This window comes from Manis javanica, chromosome X (assembly GCF_040802235.1).
Source record: "Manis javanica isolate MJ-LG chromosome X, MJ_LKY, whole genome shotgun sequence".
In the NCBI taxonomy this organism is placed as follows: Eukaryota; Metazoa; Chordata; class Mammalia; order Pholidota; family Manidae; genus Manis; species Manis javanica.
Window position 1 is genome coordinate 41,712,988 of NC_133174.1, and position 26,163 is coordinate 41,739,150.

The 26,163-nt window shown below is 49.6% G+C and overlaps 2 protein-coding genes across 12 annotated transcripts; both read left to right on the top strand.

Annotated features, from left to right (window-relative positions):
- Nucleotides 1–1,979: 1,979 nt before the first annotated feature.
- Nucleotides 1,980–20,832, top strand: HDAC6 (histone deacetylase 6). Of its 11 annotated transcripts, none has more exons than XM_073227356.1 (29): nucleotides 1,981–2,235; nucleotides 3,316–3,437; nucleotides 3,523–3,651; nucleotides 3,785–3,873; nucleotides 5,970–6,054; nucleotides 6,142–6,182; nucleotides 6,871–6,967; nucleotides 7,112–7,209; nucleotides 8,199–8,303; nucleotides 8,428–8,496; nucleotides 12,623–12,749; nucleotides 12,858–12,923; nucleotides 13,017–13,076; nucleotides 13,155–13,244; nucleotides 13,578–13,684; nucleotides 13,778–13,845; nucleotides 14,080–14,254; nucleotides 14,344–14,472; nucleotides 14,635–14,803; nucleotides 15,104–15,237; nucleotides 15,746–15,814; nucleotides 15,927–16,119; nucleotides 17,439–17,588; nucleotides 18,745–18,919; nucleotides 19,031–19,539; nucleotides 19,612–19,716; nucleotides 19,829–19,975; nucleotides 20,072–20,204; nucleotides 20,395–20,832. In XM_073227356.1, the coding sequence occupies exons 2-29, from the start codon at nucleotides 3,345–3,347 to the stop codon at nucleotides 20,544–20,546; spliced, it is 3,564 nt and encodes a 1,187-aa protein (XP_073083457.1). In that variant the 5' UTR covers nucleotides 1,981–2,235; nucleotides 3,316–3,344; the 3' UTR covers nucleotides 20,547–20,832. The 11 variants fall into 11 exon arrangements, with proteins under 11 accessions (XP_036852245.1, XP_073083457.1, XP_017526943.1 ...); XM_017671454.3 differs by having other exon boundaries at nucleotides 1,982–2,235; nucleotides 3,526–3,651; nucleotides 20,072–20,200; XM_017671449.3 differs by having other exon boundaries at nucleotides 1,983–2,235; nucleotides 20,072–20,200.
- Nucleotides 20,833–20,938: 106 nt separating this feature from the next.
- ERAS (ES cell expressed Ras) lies at nucleotides 20,939–25,612 on the top strand. Its single transcript, XM_017671458.3, has 2 exons — nucleotides 20,939–22,110; nucleotides 24,638–25,612. The coding sequence occupies exon 2, from the start codon at nucleotides 24,681–24,683 to the stop codon at nucleotides 25,380–25,382; it is 702 nt and encodes a 233-aa protein (XP_017526947.1). The 5' UTR covers nucleotides 20,939–22,110; nucleotides 24,638–24,680; the 3' UTR covers nucleotides 25,383–25,612.
- The last annotated feature ends 551 nt before the right edge of the window (nucleotides 25,613–26,163 follow it).

Here is a 26,163-nt window from a genome sequence, read left to right on the forward strand (position 1 = left end):
ACCTTCACCCTGTACAGGAACCACTGTCCTGACTATAGCAAGTGGCTACTACATTGGACAGTGTAGCTCAGAGGAGTCTATACAGTCCTGTAGCAGGCACTCCTATAGGCTCATCAAAGCTGTTCCCTCTTCCTGAGCTCACTCACTTTTCCAAACTCCTTTAAAGTCAGATGTGGACAAAAGACAGATTCTGACCAACATGGTATGGGCAAAGTGACATACACCACTTTCAGGCCTGGCCCATGAAAACCTCTCATGGAATCCTCCACCCTCTCTTTCCCCATTTACCAGTTGAACAGTGAGAACTCCAAGGACTCAGAGAGCAGAGCCACAAAATGGAAGTTGCCTGGGTCCATGAATTATCAGTAGTAAATATTCACATTGGATTTTGTATGAGCAAAAAACAAACACGTATTTGTTAATCCCCTGAGATTCTGGGTTTATTGTTACAGAGGCTACACAATTTAGCCCAATTAATACAATCTCTTGACTGAATCTGGGCACAAGCACCTGATCCTACTATCTATACGAACATAGCTCTGAACCTGTACAGAAATGTCTGTGCTACCCTGAACTGGATCACCTGATCTCTTTGTAGGAAACCATCATAACGCAGTCTAAGGAGCCCCATCCTGAACTTGTATGGGAACCCCTAGTCTGGAGTTCTCTAGAAACAACTGTCTTGTTCTGTATAGAAACCCCTGCTTGGTTCAGCAGAGGAACAACACTACAGAAACTATAAAAACCTCTGTCCTCACTCTGTCCAGGAACATTTGCTTGACCTGATAGAAGATCAGAAGCGACCTGACCCTGTCCATGAATCCCTGTTCTCACACCTGACACAAAAGGAATATCTCTCCTCAGGAAGCAAGAAAAGTCTGCACTCATCCCAGTCAGATAAAGGAAACCAAACACTACACTCCCCAGTGGTGATCAACAAATAATCGCCTTCAGGCCAAAGTCACACTACAGCCTGTTTCACATTTTTAAAGGGAAAGAAAGAAAAGGAAAAGAAGGAAAAAAGAATGAATATGTCGCAGAAGTTATAGGTGGCCTACAAAGCCTTAAATATTTCCTATCTGGCTCTTTATAGAAAGTTTGTGGGCCTCTGCTCTACAGGAACCTCTTTTCTGACTATACAGAAACATGGGCCTTGGCCCTTAGATGACTCCCTACTCCATTACTTTGCAGGCATCACAACCCCAGGATGTTCTTCAGTGTGTACTGTTATGTTTTCTTTGGTGTATGTGGTTTAAAGGTCTTAGGACTGTGACCCTCTTCCACTAGGACATGTTCCTGTAGGAAAAGAGTACAAGATAAGAGAAGACTGGAGCTGGGGTTTTGAAGAGGGTTAGGGACCCGGCTACTGGGCGGTAGGGCTGTCAATCTGTTAGTCAGCGATGCTGAACCCCAGACCGCTTATCTCTCCAGCCCCAGCTTACAGTCCGGTAGGAAATGGTGAAGAATGAGAGAGGGAGATTAGGAGGAGAAACGGGCCTCCTGCGGGGCTATTTAGACATTTAGACATAGGGTGGGAGGGCGCTGAGGGTGCTCATGGGGTAAACTCCCCCAACCCCACAGGCACACACTTTCTACTACAGCTTGGGAGCAGAGGTTGGTGAGAGAGGCTGACAGGGTGAGTTGCCGCCCAAGAAAAACTCCCCTCATCGAGTCCGTTCTGGCCCGGTACACTATTATTATCACAATTTTCCAGATGAGTAAATTGAAACACAGAGACGTTCAGTAACTTGCCCAAGGTCACATGGGTAAGTGGCCTAACCTCAGTTTCTTTACCTGCAAAGCAGCCTTAATAACGGGAATTACCTCACAGAATTGTGGCGCACGCCAATGCCTGTCACATAATACTTGCTTTCATTACAATTACTTGGCCCCACTAAGACTCCTTCCGCCCCACTATCCACTTTCGCGGAAGGGTACTAATAGGTAACATCTGGTGGATGCTTCTGTGTACCACCTTAGTGAATAATGACTCAGAAAATCCTCGCAACATTTATCATCATCACCACTCCCATTTTGGCCGCCACTAGCCCTCATCCAGTTTCATCCGCGCAGCGGACCCAGCCGCCAGCCCGCCCGCTCTACGTCATCACGGCACGGCGCGCCGCGCGGGAAGTCGCGTGAGGAGAGAAGACGCCCCTTCCTACTCCCTCGCTTGCTTGCGTGCTCTCGAGTCATCGTGCGGCACAGCTGGCGCGGGCCTGTGGGGCTCCTAAGGTAACGGGACAGGGCCGGCGGAGAACGGACATCGCAGACGGGACGACAGTGGCGGCGGTTGGGGGAGGGGCGAGCTGGAAGCTGAGCGCCGCGTCGAACGGCCAGGGCGCGCTTCACGCAGGCGCAGCACGGCCAACGTCGCGCGCTAAAGTGCATGGTTCCGCTTTGTAAATTCGTGGGAGGTGTGGCCTGAAGGTGGGCGCGGCCTGGCAGAACGCCCCTGACGCAAGCGGGATTGGGGCGGGCAATAGATCCGGCCCAATGGGAAAGAGAGTCTCGGGCAACCGCAGCTGCACAAGTCTCCGGGTGGTTGTCGGTGTGAGCAGAAGGCGGGGTTTGAGAAAAAGGCTGTGTTCCGTGAGTGGCACTGAAGGGATTGGTCGGCACCGACAGGGGCGGGAAGGGGGAGGGGGCTGGCAGGAGGCGGCTCAAAATTGGCTGAAGGGACTTGGTGATGCATTAGGGGTAGGGTTTGGGCAGGGGGTGGGGTCTAGTGGGAGGAAAAGGGCCGTTCCTGGAGGAGAGGGGTTATGTGAAACGCTACGGGGCGGGATCTGGCCAAGTGGAAGGTGCGGTCCGGCCCGATAAGGGGTGGAGTTAAGTGGATCGTTAAGGGTGGAGTCGGAGCCGGAGCTGGGTTTGGCTGAGGGAAAGGGTGGGTGATAATCCCTGGAGATTGGATGGAAGGGGCAGGTTTAGGAAGGGGCGGGGTCTTGGCGAGGTTTAGAGGTATGAGACTGGGAATGGGATTTAGTAGAGGGGAAGGGGCAGTGACCAGCTGGAAAAGGTAGGTGTTAGAACAGACTGATCCTGGGTTAATTGCTCAGTGAAAGTGCAAGATTTTGGAAGGGAAAAGAATAGCGCTAAAGGTAGCAGTCTAGTGAAATGGGCGGGACCAGGTGGAATGAACACCCTGTTGGAAGGAGAGGACCTTGAGAGGCGGAGTTTAGAAGGCTGTGAGGGAATAGGGTTGCAGATGGGATGGAGACTAGTGTAGGGGCGGGGCCGGGGAAGAACGTGGGATGTGGGGTCCTCGGGGCACTCCAGCCCCTTCACGGTCACCCCCACCTCACTCCTCAGAACCGTCTCAGGGTAAAGTCTCCTCAACCATGACCTCCACCGGTCAGGATTCCTCCACAGCCAGGCAGCGAAGAAACAGGCATAACCCACGCTCACCCCCCCGCAACTCCGGCATCACCTCGGTGAGGCCCCAGACCTGCCCTGATAAGGTGGGGTTGGGGGAGCAGCGGGCCGTGCACCGGACTCTGATCCTTCTCTGTTTGGCAGAAGCGAGGTGTCAAGAAGGGTGCTGGAGCCCGCACCAGCCCCAGTCTAGCTGATGTGAAAAAGAAAGGCAGAATGAAAAAGCTCAGCCAAGCAGCCGAACAAGACCTAATCATCGGGTTACAAGGGCTGGTGAGAGTGGCCTGGCCAGAATTTAATCTCCTATGACAATCAAACCCTGAGCTTCTCCATCATGGACAGTATGGGTTGCTCCCTCCAACACAGGCCCCAAATGGATTGATGTCTTCCATTTTTTTTGCTGCAGGATCCGAACCTTGAGGCCAAGACACTGTCTGGCACGGGCTTGGTGTTTGATGAGCAGCTAAATGAATTCCACTGCCTCTGGGATGACAGGTAAGGCTGGCTCCTCCAGGCTGTCCCCAGACCACACTTAGAGCCCATTAGCAAGAATGAACCTTGTCTTACCCTAACTCAGAGACTAGAAGCAAATGATTTAGGGGAGATGGGACTCAGGCTTGAAAAGGTTCTTTTCATTTAGCGAAAAAATATTTATTGAGGGCCTGCTGTGTGCCAGGAGTTGGTGATAAAAACATGTTGGACAAGACAAACAGGGCTTCTCAAGGAGCTGGTAGGTGAGTTGTAGCAGATCATTAAACAGCGAACAGCAGTGTGAAGTGTCCCATGAAGGAGGACTTAAGACCAGGGGATTCAAGAGTATTGATAGAGGAGGCTAGACTAATATCCATGGTTCCCAAAAGGCTTCCCTGATAAAGGGTCTTTGTGCTGAAATGGAAGAAATATGCCTCCCATTCTCTTACATATGTTGTAAGCTCACGTATGTTGTAAGCTATCAGCAAATTTTCTTGGTTTTGTGTTCAGTGTATTCAGTATCCAACCTGTCCTCATCGCCTCCACTCCATCACCACTCACTAGACTTGTAGCAGCCTTCTAAGTCCCCTTCCACCCTCCTGCCTTCTGTTCTCTAACCAGCAGCCTAAAAATATGTGTACAAGATGATCTGTTAAAATTCTTTAAGGGCAGACCATACCCTCAAGGCAAAGTCCAAATTCTTCATCCTGGCCTCTAAGGTTCCACGTGATCTGGCTCCACCTTTGTGACCACATCAGTGAATCCTCCCCTCATTTGCTTCACTTCATGCGCACTTGTCCGCTTGCTGTTTTTCCAGCATGCCAGGCACTCTCTCATCTCCGGTCTTTACCCTGGCCAGTCCCTTTTCCAGAGATTTATTTCCACTTTCTCCTCTCCCAGTTAACATTCATATTTCAGGGAGACTCTCAGAGAGGGCTTTGCCTGGCCACTCCCCCCCAACACACACACACACACACACATACACACCTTCTCTTGGAGAAATTCCTAGCCCATGTCGTCGTTCATTTATTATGCTTACATATTTGCCAATTTATCTATCTCCCCTATCCCAAAAGAAGACTCATGATGACAAAACACTTCATTATTGAATACATATCTACCATCTCCTGAGGAACTATCGACACAGCAGCAAAACAAACAAAACCCCTTCATGGAATTGCATTTTAGAGGGAAAAGACAGACAGTAAACACACAAACAAAAAGTAAATGATCTAGTGTGTTAGAGAAGTGTTGTGGAGAAACACTGAAGCAGGAGGAACAGCAGAAAATGAAATGGAGGGGACTCATTTAACTTTTAATTTCTTAAAAATAAAGTCAATAAATTTTTATTAAAGGATTTTCACATATTACGATTCTTTGCACTGCCAATCAACTTAGTTCTTCCAAAGTTTGAGTCGTAATCTTTAAGGTTACCCTTTTAAAACAAAGTTTTGCTCAATCCAGTTTGTCATTGTCAGTCAGGGACTCTAGTTTTAAATAGGATGGTTAGGGAAGGCCTCACTGTTTGAGCAGGGATCTGAAAGAAGTAAGGGAGCAAGCCATGGAGACATTTAGAAGAGTGTTCTAGGCAAGGAGAAAAGCCAGCTGAAAGGGACTTGGTTTGATTGAGGAACAGGGAGGAGACCAGTGCAGGAGAAGCAGTGAGTAAGGGGCAAATGGTAGGAGATGGGGTCAGAGAGGTGATGGGGCAAGTCATCAAGGGCCTTCTGGGGCATAGGGAGGACTTTGGCTCTTACTCCAAATGAGATGGGATCCACAAGGTTTTAAGTAGAGGAGGGATATAATCTGATTTTGAATTTAACCACTGTCCAGCTGCTGTGCAGAGAAAGGACTCTGAACCAAGTGAGGGCAGAAGTAAGGAGGCCAGTGAGGAGCTGAGTACAATGGCCTAGGCAAGTGGTTTCTGATAGCAGCAGCAGAGGTGACAAGGAGAGGGGCAGGCTCTGGGTATATTGTGAGAACAGAGCCAGCAGGCTCCAGATATGACTCCAAAGTTTCTGGTGTGAGCAACTGTGGGGGTTGGATGGGGAAGATGGGCAGAAGCAGATGTGCTCGCCAATACCGTACATATCTGTGTATGTGTGACCATATCTGCCTAGCATCCCAGAAGGCCCTGAGCGGCTCCATGCCATCAGAAAGCAGCTGATTCAGGAGGGCCTCTTGGACCGTTGCATATCCTTTCAGGTGAGTCCTCTGGCCAACACCCTAGGGGGAAGGCAGGAGCCTGGATGCAGCCAGTGCCTTAGCCCTTTATTCCTCATGTCTCCCCAGGCCCGGTTCGCCGAAAAGGAAGAGCTGATGTTTGTACATAGGTGAAGACTTGGGAGCCTTGTAGGGATTGGGAGGAGGCTGCCCTGGGCCAACCAGGGCAGGCTGGATGCTTTGGGCAGGAATGTTATGGGCTCTGTGGCCTTGGGCAAGTCACTGAGCCTCTCTGAATCTTAGTGTCATTGCCTGTAACATGGGGGCTAGTAAACATTAAGTTCCTTAGAAGGGTTCAATATGTGTCAGATACTTCATATAGTACCTGACATATCACCAGCCCATAATGAGTGATTATTGTTATAATCTGGTGTGTATTCAGATGGTGGATGTATGGACAGATGATCAGGGGGTTCCCCCACAGAGCTGCAGGAACCCAGAGTAAGAGGCCTGGTATGGTGTGGCTCAAGGAAAGCTAGCTTGACAGAGGGGATATCTGAGCTGGAGTCAGATGGAAAGGAGGGCCAAAGGGAAGGGAGGTTCAGGGAGCTAAAACAGTCTGGCCAAAGGCCTGAAGGTAGGATTTGGTATGGCTAGAACTCTGAGGGCAAGGGATATTACTGGAAATGGGGTAGGCTAGGGAAGAAGCAAGGAATGTGTCCTTTATCAGCTCTTCCCCCAGATTGACAGTTGAGGTGGCCTGACTTGATCAGGACTCAGCTGAGGAGGGGACATGGCACTCAGGCCAAAGAGGGAGGAGGCAGGCCCTTGTGTCTCATCCACCATTTGTGTCCCCAGTCTAGAATACATTGATCTGATGGAGACAACCCAGTACATGAATGAGGAGGAGCTCCACATCCTAGCAGACACCTACGACTCAGTTTATCTGCATCCGGTATGGAAGAGAACTGTGAGGACAGAGGGTGGTGGCAATCCTGGACTCCCCCATCCCATTGCTCACCCCACCTTGGGAAGAAGCAGTTGAGTAGACAAGGCTGCTCTCTCCCTCAATCCCTATGGCTCCCCACTGTCTCTCCAGAACTCATACACCTGTGCCTGCCTGGCCTCAGGCTCTGTCCTTCGGCTGGTGGATGCAGTCCTAGGGGCCGAGATCCGAAATGGCATGGCCATTATCAGGTAGGACCTGCCAGCATTTGACTTTTTAAGTTTAAAAGAATTTCTTCCCTCAAATGTAAAATATATTGGTATGAGTAGTATATTCACATGGTTCAAGAGTCAAAAGGTAGAAAAGGGGGCACAAGAAAAAGTCTCCTTCCCACCTCCATCCCCCAGACACCTGCTGCCTTTCCTGGAGGTAGTCGTCATAACTATTGACTCAGGTGTCCTCCCAGAAACAGATATGGTACTTATTCATGGAATAAGTACCATATCATCTCATTGACCCTAAGATGTATATGTTTTCATATTTCAACCACCTTGAAATCCAGATTTTACAAGCAGTGGTATCTCAGAATTCAGTTGGCAGTATTTTCTGCTTTGTTGTTGGCCTGTGAAATCACCATACATCTAATCACTGTTGGCATCCCAGGACTGACGAAATGCAGAAGATACAGCCTTTCTCTTCATACTCTTTTTTAGCCACAAATGGTGGTACTACTCAACATGCTGCCTTCTGTACCATGCATTTTTCACTTACACATCTTGGAAAGCTTTTTTCTAACAGTGTAGAGCTTAGACCTTCATAGAATGCCATTGCACAAATGCATGTAAATTAGCCAACCCTGCCTACCAATAGGCATTTTGGTTCTCCCTAATCGTTTGCTGTTTCCAAAAAATGCCACCGCAAATATTGTCCATTTATAAACATGTTATTTTAGCCTTTTTGTAATATAGGCTGTGGGCTACAACCCCAGGAATGGAATGACTGGGTTGTGAGGGTATCCATTGATGACTTTAATGCACATTATCAAATTTCCTTTGGAGAGAGAGCAGTGGACTGGAGGTGAGGGTCTGAGGGTCCCAATTACTCGGTTCCTGGCATATTTGCAGGCATCAGCACTGGTGGGGAGGTCTAGTGATCCATGATTAGCCAGCAGGGGGAGTCCGTCTCTGCAGAGGAGGACCCCCCCCCCCAACCAATCTATGGCATTCCCTGTCCTGCCCAGGCCTCCTGGACACCATGCTCAACACAGTCTAATGGATGGATATTGCATGTTCAACCACGTGGCCATAGCTGCCCGCTATGCTCAACAGAAGCATGACATTCAGAGGTCTGCAGCAAGCAGCAGGACAAGTGTGATGGGGATGACATGGGGTGGGGTATCCTGGTCTGGGCACTTCCCCCAGGTGCAGTTTGATCTTCTTACACAGTGCCCCCCTCTGTTCTGCTCGCAGGGTACTCATTGTGGATTGGGATATACACCATGGTCAAGGGACACAGTTTACCTTTGACAAGGACCCCAGGTATGCCCCAAGTGCCAGCCTAGATGCTGGACTCTGAGCTACCCCTCACCCTTACAGGCCCAGGCAGAAGGGGCCTGAGGGCGGGGAAAGGGAAGGCTTTCATATTCATTGGGCCTGCCTTGCACCAGGCTCTGTGCTGTTCTCTGCATATCTATGCTCTCTTAATTTCACTCTGAGGTAGGTACTATTGGGTTTCCCATTTTACAGATGAGGGAACTGAGGCTTACAGGTTACAAGGTCACATAGAGAGGTGGTGAAAGAGATGAGATTTGAGCTCACAAATACTTGGAGATCTTGTTCACCAATTTTCCCTGGGGCTGGAGTGAACCTCAAATTACTACTTTATTTTTTCTAATTATGACTATTGTAAAGTATTTGTTTAAAAAATAAAGTAATACAGAAACGTCTAAAGCCGTAAGTTTCCTGGAATTTCCCATTACCTCCAAAATGACTATTGAAAGTTTAGGTTATATCCTTAAACAGAATTTTTCCTCTAGATGTATGAATATTCATTATTATCATCACCATTATTAGCATACTGCCTAATGGAACAGTCCTCTACATGTTCTTCAGCAGCTTGCTTTTTGTATTTAACAGCATGTCATAGACACCGGTCCATGTTAGTGCCTCTAAAAAGCACCTGGTCTTGGTAAGGGGCTATACAGTGTTCCATTGTATGGCTACATCTCTGGTCATTTATGGTGCTTCCCAGTTTTTGCTATTACAGTCAGTTCTATAGTGAGTAGTCTGATAAATATACCCACTTCTCTGAGTATATCTGTAGGATGAATTTCCAATAGTAGATTGCTGGGTCAGAGGGTTGGCATACTTTAAAGTCTGGGGTCACTACCAGACTTCCCTTCAGAAAGGTGGTACCAGTTTCCCCTACCTGCAGAAAGTGATTAAGTCCTTGTCAGTAGGGGGCACTACTAAATAGTTGTTTTATGCAGCCGTCTGTCAAACTGCATAGAATCCACTTTTTCCCCATAGATCCTGAGCTCCTGTGGCCTATAATCTAATGTAGGTTAGCTGTTCTCTAGACATTGCTTTATTATGTTCCACCATTCAGTATTACTGGCAAGTGTCTGATGTCAGTCTGATTTTTATTATTTTCCAAGTAATCTCTTTTCCACTGTGATGGTTTTAGATTCTTTTCTTCATCCTTGGTATTCCAAACTTTCACCTCACCCCTCTCATTCTGTTTAGCAGTGGGTAACTTACATCCGAAGACTCATGCCTTTCTTAAATCCTTGGAAGTTTTCTTCTCGTAGATCTTTGATTTTTTTCTACTCTATACTGCCTGGTTTTTTGGGTTTTTTTTGTATTCTCTTGTATTTTCTCTTTTTCCTTTTGCTCTTTGTCCTAGGAGATTTCTTCAGCTTTACCATCAAGCCCTTCTGTTGAGTTATGTATGTATACATTCTTTTATTCTCCGAAAGCACTTTCTTCCTCCCTGTTTCTATGTCCTCATTCCTGGTATTCTTATAGAATGCTATTTAGAAGCTCACTCAGTTTTCCTCAAATGACTAGTGATCTTTATTTGATAACTAGACACTAAGAATAAAGCACTGTTGAAGGTGGCTCTCCGAGGGCTTCTCTGCTGTGGTGTGTATAGGTCTGTTTCCTGAAAGGCATTTCCTGGGATGGGGCAGAAAATGTCCATTGATAGGTCTCAACTTTAGGGAATGTGTGGGCAAGGAGCCATTAGATGGGATCCTGCCAAATGCCAGAAAAAAGGGAGTCTGTTCTAGTGGTGGCATCTCTTTTTTTACCCTCAGCCTTGCCAAAGGTTTGTCAATTTTAATTCTCAAATCTAGCTTTTGGCTTTGGGGGCCTCTCTACTGTTTTATTGTTTATTTTTTTATACCTAATAATTTTTTCTGTTTTTATCTTTATTAATTTCTTTCTCCCGTATTCTTTACTTTGTTCATTTCTGGCTTCTTGAACTGAATACTTCAACATTTATCAACTCGTTGGCCAATCTTATTTCATGTATACCTGCCCTAACTCCCACCCTCCTGTAATATCTTGAAGTTAATCCCAGATATATCATCTCCTCTGTAAATATTTTAGAATATACATAGGACTTTTTTTTTAAAAAAGCGTAACTATAATACCATCTCTAAACAAGTTAACAAGAATTCCTTAATATCATTAATCATTCTTTTTGTTTTCATAAATGCATTGGATGCTATAGCTGTGTTCTTTTGTGGTTATATTATTGACCATATGCGTGGATATGAAGAATGGTGAATATATTCAATGCATTTTTCCTCATGAATAAGGAAATACCAATGGAACAACATTTATCCATGTCCTTCAATCTCCCAGCTTCCCATTTTCCAGTCTCTTACTCTATCAGCAGGGTCCTTGGGTGGAGACAAATTGGTCAGTCCTTAAAATACTATTAATGAAGACAAGGAAAACAGGTAAACTAAAGCTAACTAGTTAAAAGAAACAAATAGATTTAGTAAATTGGTCATTCAGGGAATTAGCTATTCCAAATTGATTTTGTGTGCATTGACTTGGGTGTGTGTTTGATTTCTCCAGAAGGGACACTTCAGGTCATCCTCCTGGGAGAAGGCCCCCTGAGGCTGCTGGAACCTCAAAGACTACCTTCCAGAGATTTGTTTACATCTCTAAGTCTTTTCTTCCATTTTTTGTCTTTCTTGGATGATACTTGTTTAGAATTACTTTACTATCTTTTGACTGGGGTCAAAGGAAAGCAAGGAGGTAACCTGTGTTATCAGTTCATCATTCTTTCATTGGCAGTCAGTCAGATTTATTGTAGAATCTCCTTCTGTTTGATTTATAAACTTAGGTTCCTTGAGTGTTAGTTCTTGTATTAACTGCAGTGGTTGGTTCTCTTGTGGGGTTGGCTTTCTTCAGTTACTTTCTTTATTCCTGTCTTCCCCTGATGATAATCTTTATGTTCTACTGTGTATTTATCTTCCTCTAATGGTTAACTGACTAAAAAAAATTTTAGAACCTATATTTATCTCTCAGAGTCAAAAGAAAGCAATCATTCTCCACCTACTCAAGACCAGAGCTTTCTCATGGGTTTCATTCCCCAATTTCAGGATATTTTTCTTCAATGTCAAGAATCTTTTTATACCAATTGCATTAAATTTCCAACTACATTATCAATTTATTAAAATGTGACAGTTTGTCTAGATTCATTGATTACCACCATTTCTTTCATTTCTGTAAATGTTGCCTTAAATCCTTTCTGGAACAAGGTGGAAAGTAGATGAACAGATGGATGGATAAGAGATTATTCAGTTTGACTGCCTCAGTCAGAACTAAGTGCTCCCCAGGCCCCTGCTGGCTTTCCAATCAGAACTGTGTGTTTCTGTTATCTATTCTGTGTGCCAATCCCCCTCACTGCTCTGAGTGCTCAGTTTCTCATCTATAAAATAGAAGAAGTAGTAGAGGTGGCCTTTAAGGTAATGGGGAAAAAGACTGGCCCCTTGCTGGCCTCATGGAGGCCCAGTTGACACCCCTGCTTCAGCTCCACATACAGAACCAAGTCTCACCCTCCGTTTCACCCCTATCCCCTGAGTCAACCCACTTCCTTCAGGGGGAAACACTAAACTCCCAGCCTGGCCTGATGCTCTTTTCACCTTAGCTGACTCCTGCCAACTGAAAGCCATGTGCCCCCTGTGGGCCTTCAGTTTCACAGGGTTTGTTCTGCTGCCACCATGGTCACAGGAAGGTCGTGGGCAGGCATGATCTAGAGTACCCCAAGGGGTCAGGAGTCCTCGGGGGCTGGGATAGATGCTGTAGTTTCAGGGTCTCAGAGCTAGAACTGCATGGGTACTGTGGGGGAGGGAGAGCAATGTTTGCCAAGGGAGGGCTTCCAGTAGGAGATTAAATGAATGAGTGAGTGAGAAAATGGACAAATAAGTAGAAGAATTAATGAATGGGAGGATGAGTAAGTTGAAACTGAATGAACTGAGTGGAAGAATGATGAATGTATGAATTAAGAATTAATGAGATGAATGTATGAATTAAGAATTAATGAGAATTAGTGGTTTAATAAACTAATAGCTGTGGGTAGGGTTATCTGGAGGATTGACTCTCCTCAACCCACCCACCCCCACTTCATTTTTTTCTCTGCTTCCAGCGTTCTCTATTTTTCCATCCACCGCTGTGAGGAGGGTCGGTTCTGGCCCCATCTTAGGGCCTCTAACTGGTCCACCACAGGTTTTGGCCAGGGCCAAGGATATACTGTCAATGTGCCTTGGAGTCAGGTCAGTGTCTGCCCACTCTGCTCTCAAAGTGAGGCCAGGCCCACCTGTGCCCTTCAGCTGGCCCAGGGCAGAGGACAGAATGTCCCCATCATGCCTGTCTGTCTGCAGGTGGGGATGCAAGATGCTGACTACATTGCGGCTTTCCTGCACATTCTGCTGCCGATCGCCCTTGAGGTCCTGGGGGTCTGGGGTGTGTTGGGGCAGGGGCAATGTTAAGGGATCGGCCATAAAGGGAAGTGGCCTCATTGTAGTCCTTTCCCCTCTCAGTTCCAGCCCCAGCTGGTCCTGGTGGCTGCTGGATTTGATGCCCTCCAAGGGGACCCCAAGGTAAGGCGGGCTCCCTGGGATGACAGGTGGGCAGAAGGGGGCTATACAGAGCCAGGTTGACCCTCCACATCCCCTCAGGGTGAGATGGCTGCCACTCCAGCAGGGTTCGCTCAGCTAACCCACCTGCTCATGGGTCTGGCAGGAGGCAAGCTGATCCTCTCTCTGGAGGTGAGTTAATCTGTCTCTCAGCCTATGGATCCTGGATGACAAGAGCAAAGCTTTTAAGGCCTGCAGGAGTTCCTATTCCAGCATTTCCATTTAGTAGCTGGACAAGCTCACCTAATTGACCAAACTTGTGCCTCAGCTTTCCTTATGTAAAACAGGCATAATGATAGTAGTAATCACCTCGTAGCAGCATTTGATGATGAACAAAATGAAGTCACCCTTCAAATTCTTCGTTGCTTGGCATGTAGTCACCACCACCTCGGTATTATTATTATTATTACTATTCTTCCCTGCTAATGTCTGGTTTTTTCCTGGTGCTCATCATACTCCTCCCAGGGTGGCTACAACCTCCGCTCCCTGGCTGAGGGTGTCAGTGCCTCACTCCACACCCTTCTGGGAGACCCTTGCCCCATGCTGGAGTCCCCTGGTGCTCCTTGCCCAAGGTGAGCCCCAGTGGAGGTAGAGGGAAAGCAGGACCCTTGCTGGCCACCCAGGGGCCATTTGGTTACATTTCCTCCCCATCTCCTCCCCCACAGTGCCCAGGCATCATTCTGTTGCACTCTGGAAGCCCTGGAGCCCTTCTGGGAGGTCCTTGTAAGATCAGGTAGGAGGCAGGGAATGGGCCTGGTTGGGGGTCAGGCATGGAATGAGTTGGGGAGACTCTTCCAGAACTCACTCTGCCTTTCCTTGGCTGCCTTGGTAGGGGAGGGTCAGGCTCAGTCCCACTGGGCCCTGGTTTCAGGCTTCCCACCCCTTTTTACATTTGGGTAAACTGAGTTACAGAGCATTACGGGGATCCAGAGTGGGGGAATAGTATGAATGTGGCCTCCTCTTGCAGCTGAAGCCCTGGAGGAGGATAATATGGAAGGGGACAACATGGAGGAAGAGGAGGAGGAGGAGGAGGGACCATGGCAGCCCCCTGAATTCCCAGTCCTGACATGGCCAATGCTGCAGGCTCGCACAGGGCTGGTCTATGACCAACAGATGATGAGTCACTACAATTTATGGGACAGGTATGCAGCCGGAGGACTAGGCTAAGTGGGCATGGAGGTCCCACCCCGTCCTCAGGCACTAAGCCCTGCCTCTGGTCCCCCACCTGTAGCCACCACCCGGAGATGCCTCAGCGGGTCTCACGCATCATGCGACGCTTGGAGGAGCTGGGCCTTGCTGGGCGCTGCCTCACCCTTCGTCCACGTCCTGCTACTGATGCTGAGCTGCTCACCTGCCACAGGTCAGACCCCCATACCTGGAGGGGGGGACTTAAGTGCAGACATGCCATGGGGTGGGGGAGGTTGGAGCCTGGGCTCGCCTTCCCCTGCTGTGGAACCCTGGAGGGGCCATGGAGGGAACAGACCACCTGACTATCCCCTGGGTGCTCCCCTCTGGGCTCCAGTTCTGAGTATGTGGGTCGCCTACGGGCCACAGAGAAGATGAAAACCAGGGAGCTGCATCGTGAAAGCACCAACTTTGACTCCATCTACATCTGCCCCAGCACTTTCGCCTGTGCACAGCTGGCCACAGGCGCCGTGTGCCGCCTGGTGGAGGCTGTGCTGGCAGGAGAGGTATGTCCACTTAGGGATGGGGGTAGGGTATCAGCTCCGGAGAGGTGAGGGGTGGGATGGGGAGAGGCAGTTCTGAGAGAGTGGGGCAGGGCCTGAGGAAAGGGAGCAAGGGGAGGAGGAGGGGCCCTTGCTCACCAGAGGCTTTGCTCCCAGGGAGGTGCAGCCAGGGGGATGGGGGCTGCAGGGCTAGGAGCCCCTAGCAGCTGATGTAGTGGTGGAGGGGACAGGAGAGAGAAAAGAAAGAGTAGGACAAGCTGTGAGGGTGGGTGGTCTAATCTTTGCTCCCTGCTCCTCCCCCAGATTTTGAATGGTGCTGCAGTGGTGCGCCCCCCTGGACACCATGCTGAGCGGGATGCCGCTTGTGGTTTCTGCTTTTTCAACTCTGTGGCTGTGGCTGCTCGCTGTGCCCAGGCCATCAGTGGGCGAGCTCTACGGTGAGAGTTCCCTGGGGCCCCCAGCCTGTGCTTACTCAGCAGTTTTTGGGTGGTGTGGGCCCAGGATTTAAGCCAGAATTACCCAAGCGTCCAATTGCCTGACACTTCCCAGGAGAAGATGAAGGATCTAGCCTGTCAGTGCTTACTCAGGACCCCCAGATTGTGGCCCCCAGGTGGTTTTTTTAAAACAGGATCCAGCTTCCCTCACTGCAGCAGCCCCTAAACTATATCCTGACAGAACTCTACCCAGTCCCCAGCACATCCCCACACAGGGCCTGGGGTCTGGCTGTGAGTGCTTGCTCAGGCCCACAGTAAACCCCTCAGGATCCAGGCTCTGGCTTTCATCCTTACTCTGATAAGACCCACAAACCTACCACCCACCACTTTCTCCAGGGACCCAGGGTCCTGCCGCCTGCAATAAATGCCCCTGCAGACAGACCCATGGTCTAGCCCCTTGCTTCTCCCAGAGAACAAGTGCCCAGGTAACTGAGGAGTTATCCCCTCCCAGGATCCTAATCGTGGACTGGGACGTCCACCATGGTAATGGAACTCAACACATATTTGAGGAGGATCCCAGGTGAGGGGCTGAGGCAGGGGGTGGGTGTGGTGAGGGAGGGGGTGGGGCATGCCTCGGGGTTCCAGGGGCCCACTAACGAGCCACGGCCCCCTTCCCACCCCATCCCTGGCAGTGTGCTATACATTTCCCTGCACCGCTATGATCACGGCACCTTCTTTCCCATGGGGGATGAGGGTGCCTGCAGCCAAATGGGCAGGGCTGCAGGCACAGGCTTCACTGTCAACGTGGCCTGGAATGGGCCCCACATGGGTGACACCGACTACTTGTCTGCCTGGCATCGTCTGGTGCTTCCCATTGCCTATGAGGTACGGTTCAGGAGGTATGTGACACTGTTTGTGGGTGGCAGCGGGTGTGCATATGACTGACTCCTAGGTGTCTGGTCCTATGAGATATCCTATGGGTGGCTATAGTGGCAGCTGTGGGGGGATGTGACAGTGATGCCCTTTGCATAGGGGTCTGACTGTACACAGTGGCTCTTTGTGACTGCCTTCTCTGTGTAACTGAGGGACTTCTGGGTATGAGGGGTGGTCTGTGTGTGCCTGGTTGTACATGTGTCCTGTGCACACACTATCACTAGTGCCTGTATGCGATGGTGGCCCTGTGTGACTGCCATCTCTGGAGCTGAGCATGCAAGGCAGGGAAGGGTTTGAGTATATGTGAGAGTGCACAGGTAGGTATTTTTCACTGCCATTTCTCTGTGTGATAGGTGTGATATTGAGTATTACTGCACATCGCTTTTTCTGTGACAGCAGGTGTGTGACTTTCTACATGCGGGAGGCTGTGTGTGACAGTCATCTGTCCATCTGCCATGGCTGTTGATGTACCTCTCTCTGACTGTGGGTAGCCTGTATATATTTGTGTGACTGCGTGAGTGGCTGTAGGTGGCCACCTCCTCTGGCAGATTGTATGTGTATGGCTGACTCTGAGGGTGGGTGAATGTGAGCATCATGTCTGTGATTTGTGTGTAGCCTGTTGTGATGTGTATGTGTATAATGGCATATGTATGACTGTATCTGTGCAGCGGTGGCTGTAATTGCTAGCCCCTAAGTGAGAAACTGTGTGTGTGACTAGTGCGATGTGTAGTCCAGTCTGTATGGACCTGTCTGTGTGTGGGTATGTGTGGCTATATGTAACCTTCTCCTGTGTGTGGCACTTGCATTGTCATCTTCTGTGTTGGAAGTATATGTGTGCCTCTCTTTGATACCACATGTATAAAACCTTGTGTTGTGCACATGTGTCCCATGTTATCTTGTCTTGACATCTGAGTCTCCGTCTCATGTCTCTGTCTCTTGTATCTGTCTCATGACTCTCCCTCAGTGTCCCATCTGTACATTTCTAAAAATATCTCTATGTCTCTGTATTTCATGTCTAAGTCTGGTGTGTCCATGTCTCTTCTAATCTATCTCAGTGTCTTGGTGTCTCTTATGTCTCCATGTCCTCCCCTTCCTATTTCAGAGCTCTGGTCTTAGGTCTCCCCGTCTCCAAGTCCCATGTTGCCCATCTCTCTAACCTGCATTTGCACATCTTCGTTTGTCCTTGTCTCTGTATCTCTGGGTCTTTCTCACCTACTGCCTACCAAGGCCCCCACCCTCATGCCCACACATCTCTTCTCACCCTGCTTCAGTTTAATCCAGAACTGGTACTGGTCTCAGCTGGCTTTGATGCTGCACAAGGGGACCCGCTCGGGGGCTGTAATGTGTCACCTGAGGGCTATGCCCACCTCACCCACCTGCTGATGGGCCTTGCCAGTGGCCGCATTATCCTTATCCTAGAGGTAACATTCTCAGACCCTCTTCCCATGCCAGCTGGCTGGTGACACTCAGAGTGATTTGCTAAAGTCTTTGAGTGTCCCCACCTGGGATTGTTGGCACATAGTAGGCATTAATAGTAACATCAGTGTTAAAGATTTAATTTACTTGGGTGTTCACTATGTGTAAAACACTCTTCTCTGTACTTGTATATATTATTAATTCATTTACTTGACAAAGCAGCCTTCTGAGGTAGAGTCTGCTGACCTCATCATTTTCCTCTCTCAAGATCAGGGACACTGAGGCACAGAGAGGCATAGTGACTAACCTGAGGTCACACATTTAATAGTGGCAGAGCCAAGGCTTGAACCCAGGCACCTAGCTGCAAAGTCTATGGTTTTTACCACTACCTGAACTGCCTCTAACAAGTTCCTGAGACAAAAGTAAACTTGCTGACCTTTTGTAAATTACTCAGTGCCCTTGCTCCCTGTGCCTCAGTTTCCTCATCTGTAAGATGGAGCTGGCTAATCCTGGAAGAGTACCTGGTGTAAGGACCTGGGAAGCCCTGTATAACTGCTGTAACATTATGATGCATTGTTCATATACACTGACCCTTTCAGCAAACTTACATGCTGTTACTTTTCCTACTTTACAGATGAGGACAATAAGTCACAGAGCGATTACAGTGGCTGGTAAAAATTCCCCAGGGCTGCTTGTGGCAGTACAGGGTAGGATGGTGGTTAAGAGCATGAATGCTTTCATCAGAGAACCCAGCTTCCAACCCCAGCACTGCCTCTAACCAGCTGTTACGACCTCAGACAAGTCATCTAACCACTCTGAGCCTCAGTTTCTTTACCTGTAAAAAGAACAGGGTTCCTATAGACATGAGAAAAGGGAGTGCTAGTACCAGGTCAGGCCAGGGGCTTCTGTGTGGGTGCAGCCAGGGGTTCCCATACTGTAAAGACATGTTCCTCTACAGGTTGAGCACATATGCTTATGAGGATTAAGTGAGTTAATATGCATAAGTGCTTAGAATCAGGTCTGGCACACAGCAGGTGCTCACCCAGTGTCACCTGTTACTAATGTTACTATCGTTATTGTGTTTCTTATCTTGCCAAAATTAACCCAATTCCCTGAGGACTACCCCCATCATACCTTTTCCTCCCCTTTTCCTTAACAAAGGGTGGCTATAACCTGACATCCATCTCGGAGTCCATGGCTGCCTGTGTCCGCTCCCTCCTTGGGGACCCACCACCCCTGCTGACTCTGCCACGGCCCCCACTTTTGGGGGCCATGGCTTCAATTACCAAGACCATTCAAGTTCATCGCAGATACTGGCGCAGCTTGCGGGTCACAAGTGAGTGGGTATGGGGAATTGGGAGCAATGGGGGGTTTAAGGAAGGGTGGAGATCAACAGCAGGAGAGGGGATAGCACCTACACTCAAATATCTCCCTTCCATGGTTCCAGAGGCCGAAGATAGGGAGAGACCATACAGTTCTAAGTCAGTCACCAAGAAGGCACCCCAAACAGCGAATTCTGGGTCAGCCAAGGGGATGACCCCACCAGAAGAGAATATTCTGGATGTAGGCACAGGAAAGGCCACCTCAGCATCATGTGTGGAAGAGTCCACTCCAGGCCAGACAAAGTCAGAGACCACTGTGTTGGAGCATACGCAGAACCAGCCCTTGGAGACAGCCACAGGGGAAGCTACATTGGACCAGACCGCCTCAGAGGCAGCCATGGGAGTTGCTATACTGGACCAGACCACCTCAGAGGCAGCTACAGGGGGAGCCACACTGGACCAGGCCACCTCAGAGGAGGCTGTGGTTGGAGCCAAGCTAATCCGAATCCCTCCAGCTTCATACACTGACAACCAGACTCCCCCATCCTCATCTGTGCAAGGAGCCACACCCCAAATCTCTCTCGATAAGCTGATTGGGAATCTCAGGACCTTGGAAGTAGACAATGAGCCTCAGGTAAGGCCCACTGCACCCAGGTAGGGGGACGAAGGGGCAAGAATTGGGCCTCTCACATATATTCTGGTCCAGGAAGCACCAGAAGAAGATAGGCTACTAGGAGAGGCAGTTGGAGGTCAGGACATGGATGAGTCAGTGCTGATGCAGAGCTCTGGGGACCATGTTTATGCTTACCAGGTGAGCTCAGGGAGAAGCTGGGACGACTGGTACCTCCAAGTAGGAGCATGTGATATAGAAACATATAATGGAGAGATGTAGTTCCTAGCTTACTCAGTTTTACCCACCCTAGACCATGTTTTATGCTGTGACTCCACTTCCCTGGTGTCCCGATTTGGTGGCAGTATGCCCCATACCTGAAGCCGGCCTGGATGTGACCCAACCTTGTCAAGACTGTGGAGTACTCCAGGAGAACTGGGTGTGTCTGTCTTGCTATCAGGTATGCAGCAGAGAAAGGGGAAGGGTTGGAGGTTGGCTCAGGAGCAAACCACAGGTGGGTGCTGATCCCTACCCAACACTTACTCCCCAACCTCAGGTCTACTGTGGTCGTTACATCAATGCCCACATGGTGCGGCACCACGAAGGCTCAGGACACCCACTGGTCCTCAGCTATGCTGACCTGTCTGCCTGGTGTTACAACTGTCAGGCTTATATACACCACCAGGTGGGTCCTGGGCAGATCCTCTTCCACATGAACACCCCCCCTACACACAGACACATACCTTCTGTGATTGGGTCTGGGGAGAAGGGAGACCCTTCTGCATGTGGGGTAGTCCAGGAGACAGGGTGGTTGAGGGCTGCAGTGGGTGAGGTAAGGGGTCCTTCTCTCTTACCTGCCCTCTCTTGCCTCCTCCTCAGACTCTCGTAGATGCGAAGAACATCGCCCACCAGAACAAGTTTGGGCAGCTCATGCCCCAGTCACACTAAATCCAAGAACATGCTCCTCTTCTCCACCTTCTGAGGTCCAAGATAGACCAGCCTTAGTTCTTTCCAACCTGTACCTTGGATGAGGGGAAGCCTCACTCCTGCCCATCCTGGAGACCCTTTACAACTTCCCAAGGGTGCCAATTTAAGTGTAAATACTTGGAAGAGGACTGTGATGACCAGTTGTAGATCTCTCCCTGCCCACTGCCTACTCAAGAGACTCCATCTACTCTGCCCCAGAAGGAAAGGGGGGTAGCTTACTGGCCCCAAGATGGGGCTGATACCATGAAGATGATAACTTTGGAGGGAGGGAGATTAACTGGCTGGTATAGCAGAGTTGCATATGCAATAAAGTACAAACTGTTAACAAAACCTGGAGAAAGCCTTTTAATCTTGAGTAAGTAGAGAACCCCACAGTCTGGCCAACAGGGCTGATGAGTAATGAAGGAATGAGGGTATGGGTCTTTATCAGGTCAACTCCCTGCCCATCCAGTGTCTAAAAAAATTAACTGGAACTAGAGCAAGTGGCTTGACTGGCTCCACTGTAGATTAAATGGTGCAATCTGTGAGAAAATGAGTGCCTGCCTTAGAAATTGGAGCCTCACAGCCAATCCCGGCTATACCTGGGACTGAGAAGGCAAGAGAACTATCAGGAAAATATCTCACCAGGACTGTCTCCTCATCTGTCTTTTGGCCTTGACTTGTGAGGGGGCAGGGAGTCAAGCTTTAACATACTTAGATTTGGTAGTCAGTCAAAGGTAGCTTCCTGGGGGAAGGAGTACCTACCATTGACCAGGGGTGAGCAACTGGAGGATAATTTGGGGGGTTTATTTCTCCCACATAATGAGAATTGCATTGGCAACTCAAAGGTGTTCAGGCTGAGGTTTCCTGGACTTCTGTTCATGGCCACCTTATAACCCCAAGGTGACCTACCAGAACCCCAGCCAGTCAAGAAGAAGGGGAAGGGACCTGCAGCCTATTTCATCATCAGCCTTTTAAGGAGCATGCTGGATGGCCCACTCAACAACCCCTGCTTACATCTTATTAGTCAGAAGTGTATCACATGACTGTCATAGCTGCAAAAGAGTCTGGGAAATGTTTTAGCTTGACAAATCCATCTACCTCAAATCAGATTCTTTCTACCCTGACAGAATAACCCCTCTCTTGCAACCTTTTCTCTTCAGGAACAGACACAACCATCTCCCAAGCTACCAAAAAGCCTGCTTGCAGCACAGGCTCCATGGCTTCAAGGAGACCCTCCCAAAACATTTCACAAAGTCCGGCCACTCAGGTCAAAGATCTGACACCCTCCTTCGCTCACTACAATAACGAAACCACATCCCAGATGAGGGCAAGATAAGGCAGAGGTGCAGCAAGACACAGGATGGCATACAAGGAGGTCTGGGCGCTTGCAACGTACCCCAAGAAGACCTCTTTCGCGTACACTTGCTGGCACGGCCCTGACCCCGCGCTCACCTGGGGGCAGGGGGCCTGAGGGAGGGCTGCCGCGCATGCGTGCTCCTTCTCCCCGCCCCGCCCCCGGCTCCCACCCCGTCGCCGGGGCTGGGTGGGAGCCTCTCCTATCCTGTCAGTCCTGTCAGAGCTGCGGCAGGTTCGGGTCCGAGCGCAACCACCTATCCCAGGACGGAGGTGAGCCGGGCCCGCCGGGCCCCCAGCCCCAGCCCCAACCCCAGTCTGGGAGGTCTTCCCCCTTGGGGTTGTACGGATGCGACCGAGGCCGGGTGTGAGGGAGCCCTTCCTCTGCCGCCACACCTTCTCAGGAGCCAGCAACCACCCTCTAGCCCATCACCCAGTGGGCTTTGTCGAGACGGACCTGGGTGAGGGTGTCCGTGCGGGGCGGGAAGCGAGGCTGCAGGAACAAGACTCGGAATTGGGGTGCTCCCTTCCCTGCCCGGCCCCCCAGAAAGGAGAACTGTGCAAGATTGCCCAGCCTTTACACAGGGTCACCCCTCCCCACGCCAAGCTTTACACCTCACCTGGGTAGGCAAAGGAAGTGTTAACTGCTGAGATTGAGCTAGCCCTGAAGCGGGGACTTAACTTCACATTTGGGCTGGTTCCCCTACACCCCCCCCATTCCCCCTGCCCCTCCTGTTACCCCACTAGGTGGTCCAGGCGGCTCAAAGAGGGGAGGGATCACAGGGTCTCAAGGACCCTATGATGACACTTCAGTAGCGCTTGCTGCAGCAAGCGGTTGTATACTACTTAAAAAGGTTGCGGCTTGTCTTCTGTTGTTCTCTGGTGGGTTGTGTGGCCTTGGGCCAGTCACCGCCACCTCACTTCTCTGAGCTTCGCTGGCCCTCGTGGGTAAAGTCGCTATAATGATGATAGCCCACGCCTCACCAGGGTATCAGAAAGATTGAGTATGTGCATGAAGGGCGGGTCACCTGGCACACATCAGACTCTCGGTAGATAATATCTACTGCTCTTAGGATCATTAGCATGGTTACGGGGACCTTCGCCAAGAGGGAGAGCTTTTCTCACATGCCCCCTACCTCAGGTGATGGCACCCTCAGATTTCTAGCCGCCCAGGCCCAAAATTCAGGAGTCATTCTGTCCCCCCTCCCCTGCCGTTTACTCTCAACAAATCCTGTCAGTCAGTTTCACCTTCAGAATATACCAAAAACCAACCTCTCTTCACATCCACTGCCATCACTGGCCTGGATGCTGCAGCAGCTTCCTCACTGCTTCCGCTCTAGCCCCCTCCCCTCAGTCTGGCCTCATAGCTACATCTTATCCCTCTTTCCACCCACCAAACGTTTGGGCACCCCCCAGAGCTCTGTCCTGCGCTTGCCTTTCCCTATCATGACCCCCTTCTTTCTGGGTGAGCACACCCAATAACTATTTTCAGGGATCTTTCTGGGGTGAGGACCTCCCCCCATCTGGATCCCTATCTGGGACCTTCCCCCACTCCCTGAGCCTGATCCCCAGATCCCAACCGCAACAGAACCCCCCATGGATACCTCGAGCACACCATCTGCCCCCAAACTGCCACCCCTCCCTGGTTTCCAGAGAGGCCTGTGGTAGCAGCTATTATGATGCATATCATGAGGCCACACACTAAACCAAAGACCAGGATGTGTATTGAATGACTTAATGGTAATTTGCTATTAATAACTAACACTAATTGAGCACCTGCTGTGTGCCCATCCTCTTCTAACTGCATGATAATGAACGTGCTTATCTTCTTTATTGTCTTTTTCTCACTTCCAGAATCTAATCCTCCTAAGGGCAGGGACTTTATTCTATTTTGCTCTCTGTGGTCCCCACACCCCCACACCTCCCACCTCCCATCCCCTCGCCCATCACAATGCCTGGCACGCAGGAGGATTCTTGAATTAACGAGTGAAAATTAAATTATAATAAAAGCGCCTAACATTAACCTAGCACCTTCTGCATGCTTATCACCTGTTGCTGAAATACATTTAACTGATTATCTTTGTTGTTGTCTGTCTTCCTGACTAGAATAACGCTCATGAGGCCTAGGGTTTGTTATCTGTTTCCCCCCTGTATGTCCTTACCGCACAGTAGGTTCTCAGTAGCTGTTAGGTTGAATAAGTAATAAAGACTGAATTCTAATGATAATGACTAGCAGACCTCAGAATTTTCTTATTTATTTGTTTCATTGTCTCCACCTTTTAGAACATAAACTCCGTGGGGGCAGGAATGTTGCTCAGCACACAACGTGTAACAGGCACCGTGCTGAGATGGGGTTCCACAGCAACACAATCCGAAATCAAAACCAACAAAATCCCTGCTCTCCCTCCGGAATGAGGAGGGGCTGCTTATAGGCAGGGGGTTTCTTTTTGGGGCAATGAAAATGTTCTAAAATTAGATTGTGGTGGTGGCTTCCCAACTGCGTGAATATACTAAAAAACATTGAATTATACATTTTAACAGGGTGAACTTCACAGCATGTAAATTATAACTCAGTAAAGCTGTTTTAGAAAATCCCTGCCTTCACAGAGTTTGTCATAGAAGGGAAAAAAAGACAGAGAATAAACAACGTAAATAATGTATATAGCCTATTAGGTGATTAGCACACAGTAGGCACTCAATAAATGTTGATTCAATGACACCCAACTGCCTGTCCCCTTGAATCCAAAGTCTCACCTAACTTATACCCACCCCACCCCCATTCTTCTCTTCCCACTTACAGGGCCTGCTGTCCACATCTCTTCCCTGAGCTGCCCACTGGGGGAATGGCGCTGCCAAGAAAACCTAGCACATTTGATCTGGGCCTGGGCACGTGGAGCCCTAGCTCCCGGAAGGACAGCCACAAGGCTCGGGCACCCTCCAGTAGCATTGGCAAGCAGCTGCCCGAGTACAAGGCAGTGGTGGTGGGTGCAAGTGGTGTAGGCAAGAGCGCACTGACCATTCAGCTGAACCACCAGTGCTTCGTGGAAGACCATGACCCCACGATCCAAGATTCTTACTGGAAGGAGGTGGCCCTGGGCCATGGGGGCTGCATTCTGAATGTGCTAGACACCGCAGGGCAGGCCACTCATAGGGCCCTGCGTGACCAGTGCTTGGCTGTTGGGGATGGTGTGCTGGGTGTCTTTGCCCTGGATGACCCGTCGTCTCTCACCCAGCTGCAGCAGATGCGGGCCACATGGGGCCCTCACCACACCCAGCCTCTTGTCCTTGTGGGCAACAAGTGTGACCTTGTGACCAGCACTGGAGATGCTCACGCTGCTGCTATAGCCCTCGCAAAGAGCTGGGGGGCTCCCTTCGTGGAGACCTCAGCCAAGACACGACAAGGTGTAGAGGAGGCCTTCACCCTGCTTATCCATGAAATTCAAAGGGTCCGGGAGGCCATGGCAAAGGAGGCCATGGCAGGGCCAGGAGGGGATAAGGCCCGGCACCAGAAGACCATGTGCCACTGTGGCTGCTGCATAGCCTGAAGAGTGTTGGTCAAGAAAAGTAGACCCTCTTCCAGGCCAGGGTGATAGTTCCTTGACATGAGACCCCCAGAGCAACTAGCTGAATGGGACACTGTTGGTGTACTAGGAATAGGTGGACCCTCCCTCTCTTGGGGAGGTTTTCATTCGGTGATAGGCTTTTGGTAATGTGGGCCATAGTGTTGATTATATTAGGGCAACCTGGAAGATTTTGTGCAGAGGTAAATAAACGGTGTTCTCAGGTTTCAAAGCTGTCTCCATGCGGCGTGTTATGTGGGTGGGAGTGAGACTGGGAAGAATGTTAGTTGAAATGTGAGAATTCTCTCATGAAGAAATGTGGTGGAGTCCACTGTGAGCCAGGCCCTGCTTTGGGTGCAAAGGTTGTAAAGGCAAGCAAGACACTTAAAAATCTCAGCCCTTGTAGATATGACATAAGGATCTGTATTAAAGGCAGGCGGAGGAATAGAATGACAGGGAAGTCAAGGAAAGCCTTACTAAAGTAGGGTGACATTTGAATAAAAACTTGCAGATAACTAGTGGCAGGGGGAGTAGCTGGTGCAATGGCATGAGCTACCATACCACCTCAGGCATCTTCAGGGCGGCAGTAAGAGCGTAGATAGGGCAACCTCTATACGATGTAAGGATTGAAACATTACAAGTTAAGCTAACAAGCATAAAGTCCATCCGACGGGCAGCCACAGCCTCAGTGTCGGCGCTTCCCGCGAGGATGTAATTCCTCTGGGAGAATTTCCTAATGACTCCTCTGAGTTCCCTGCCAGGATGT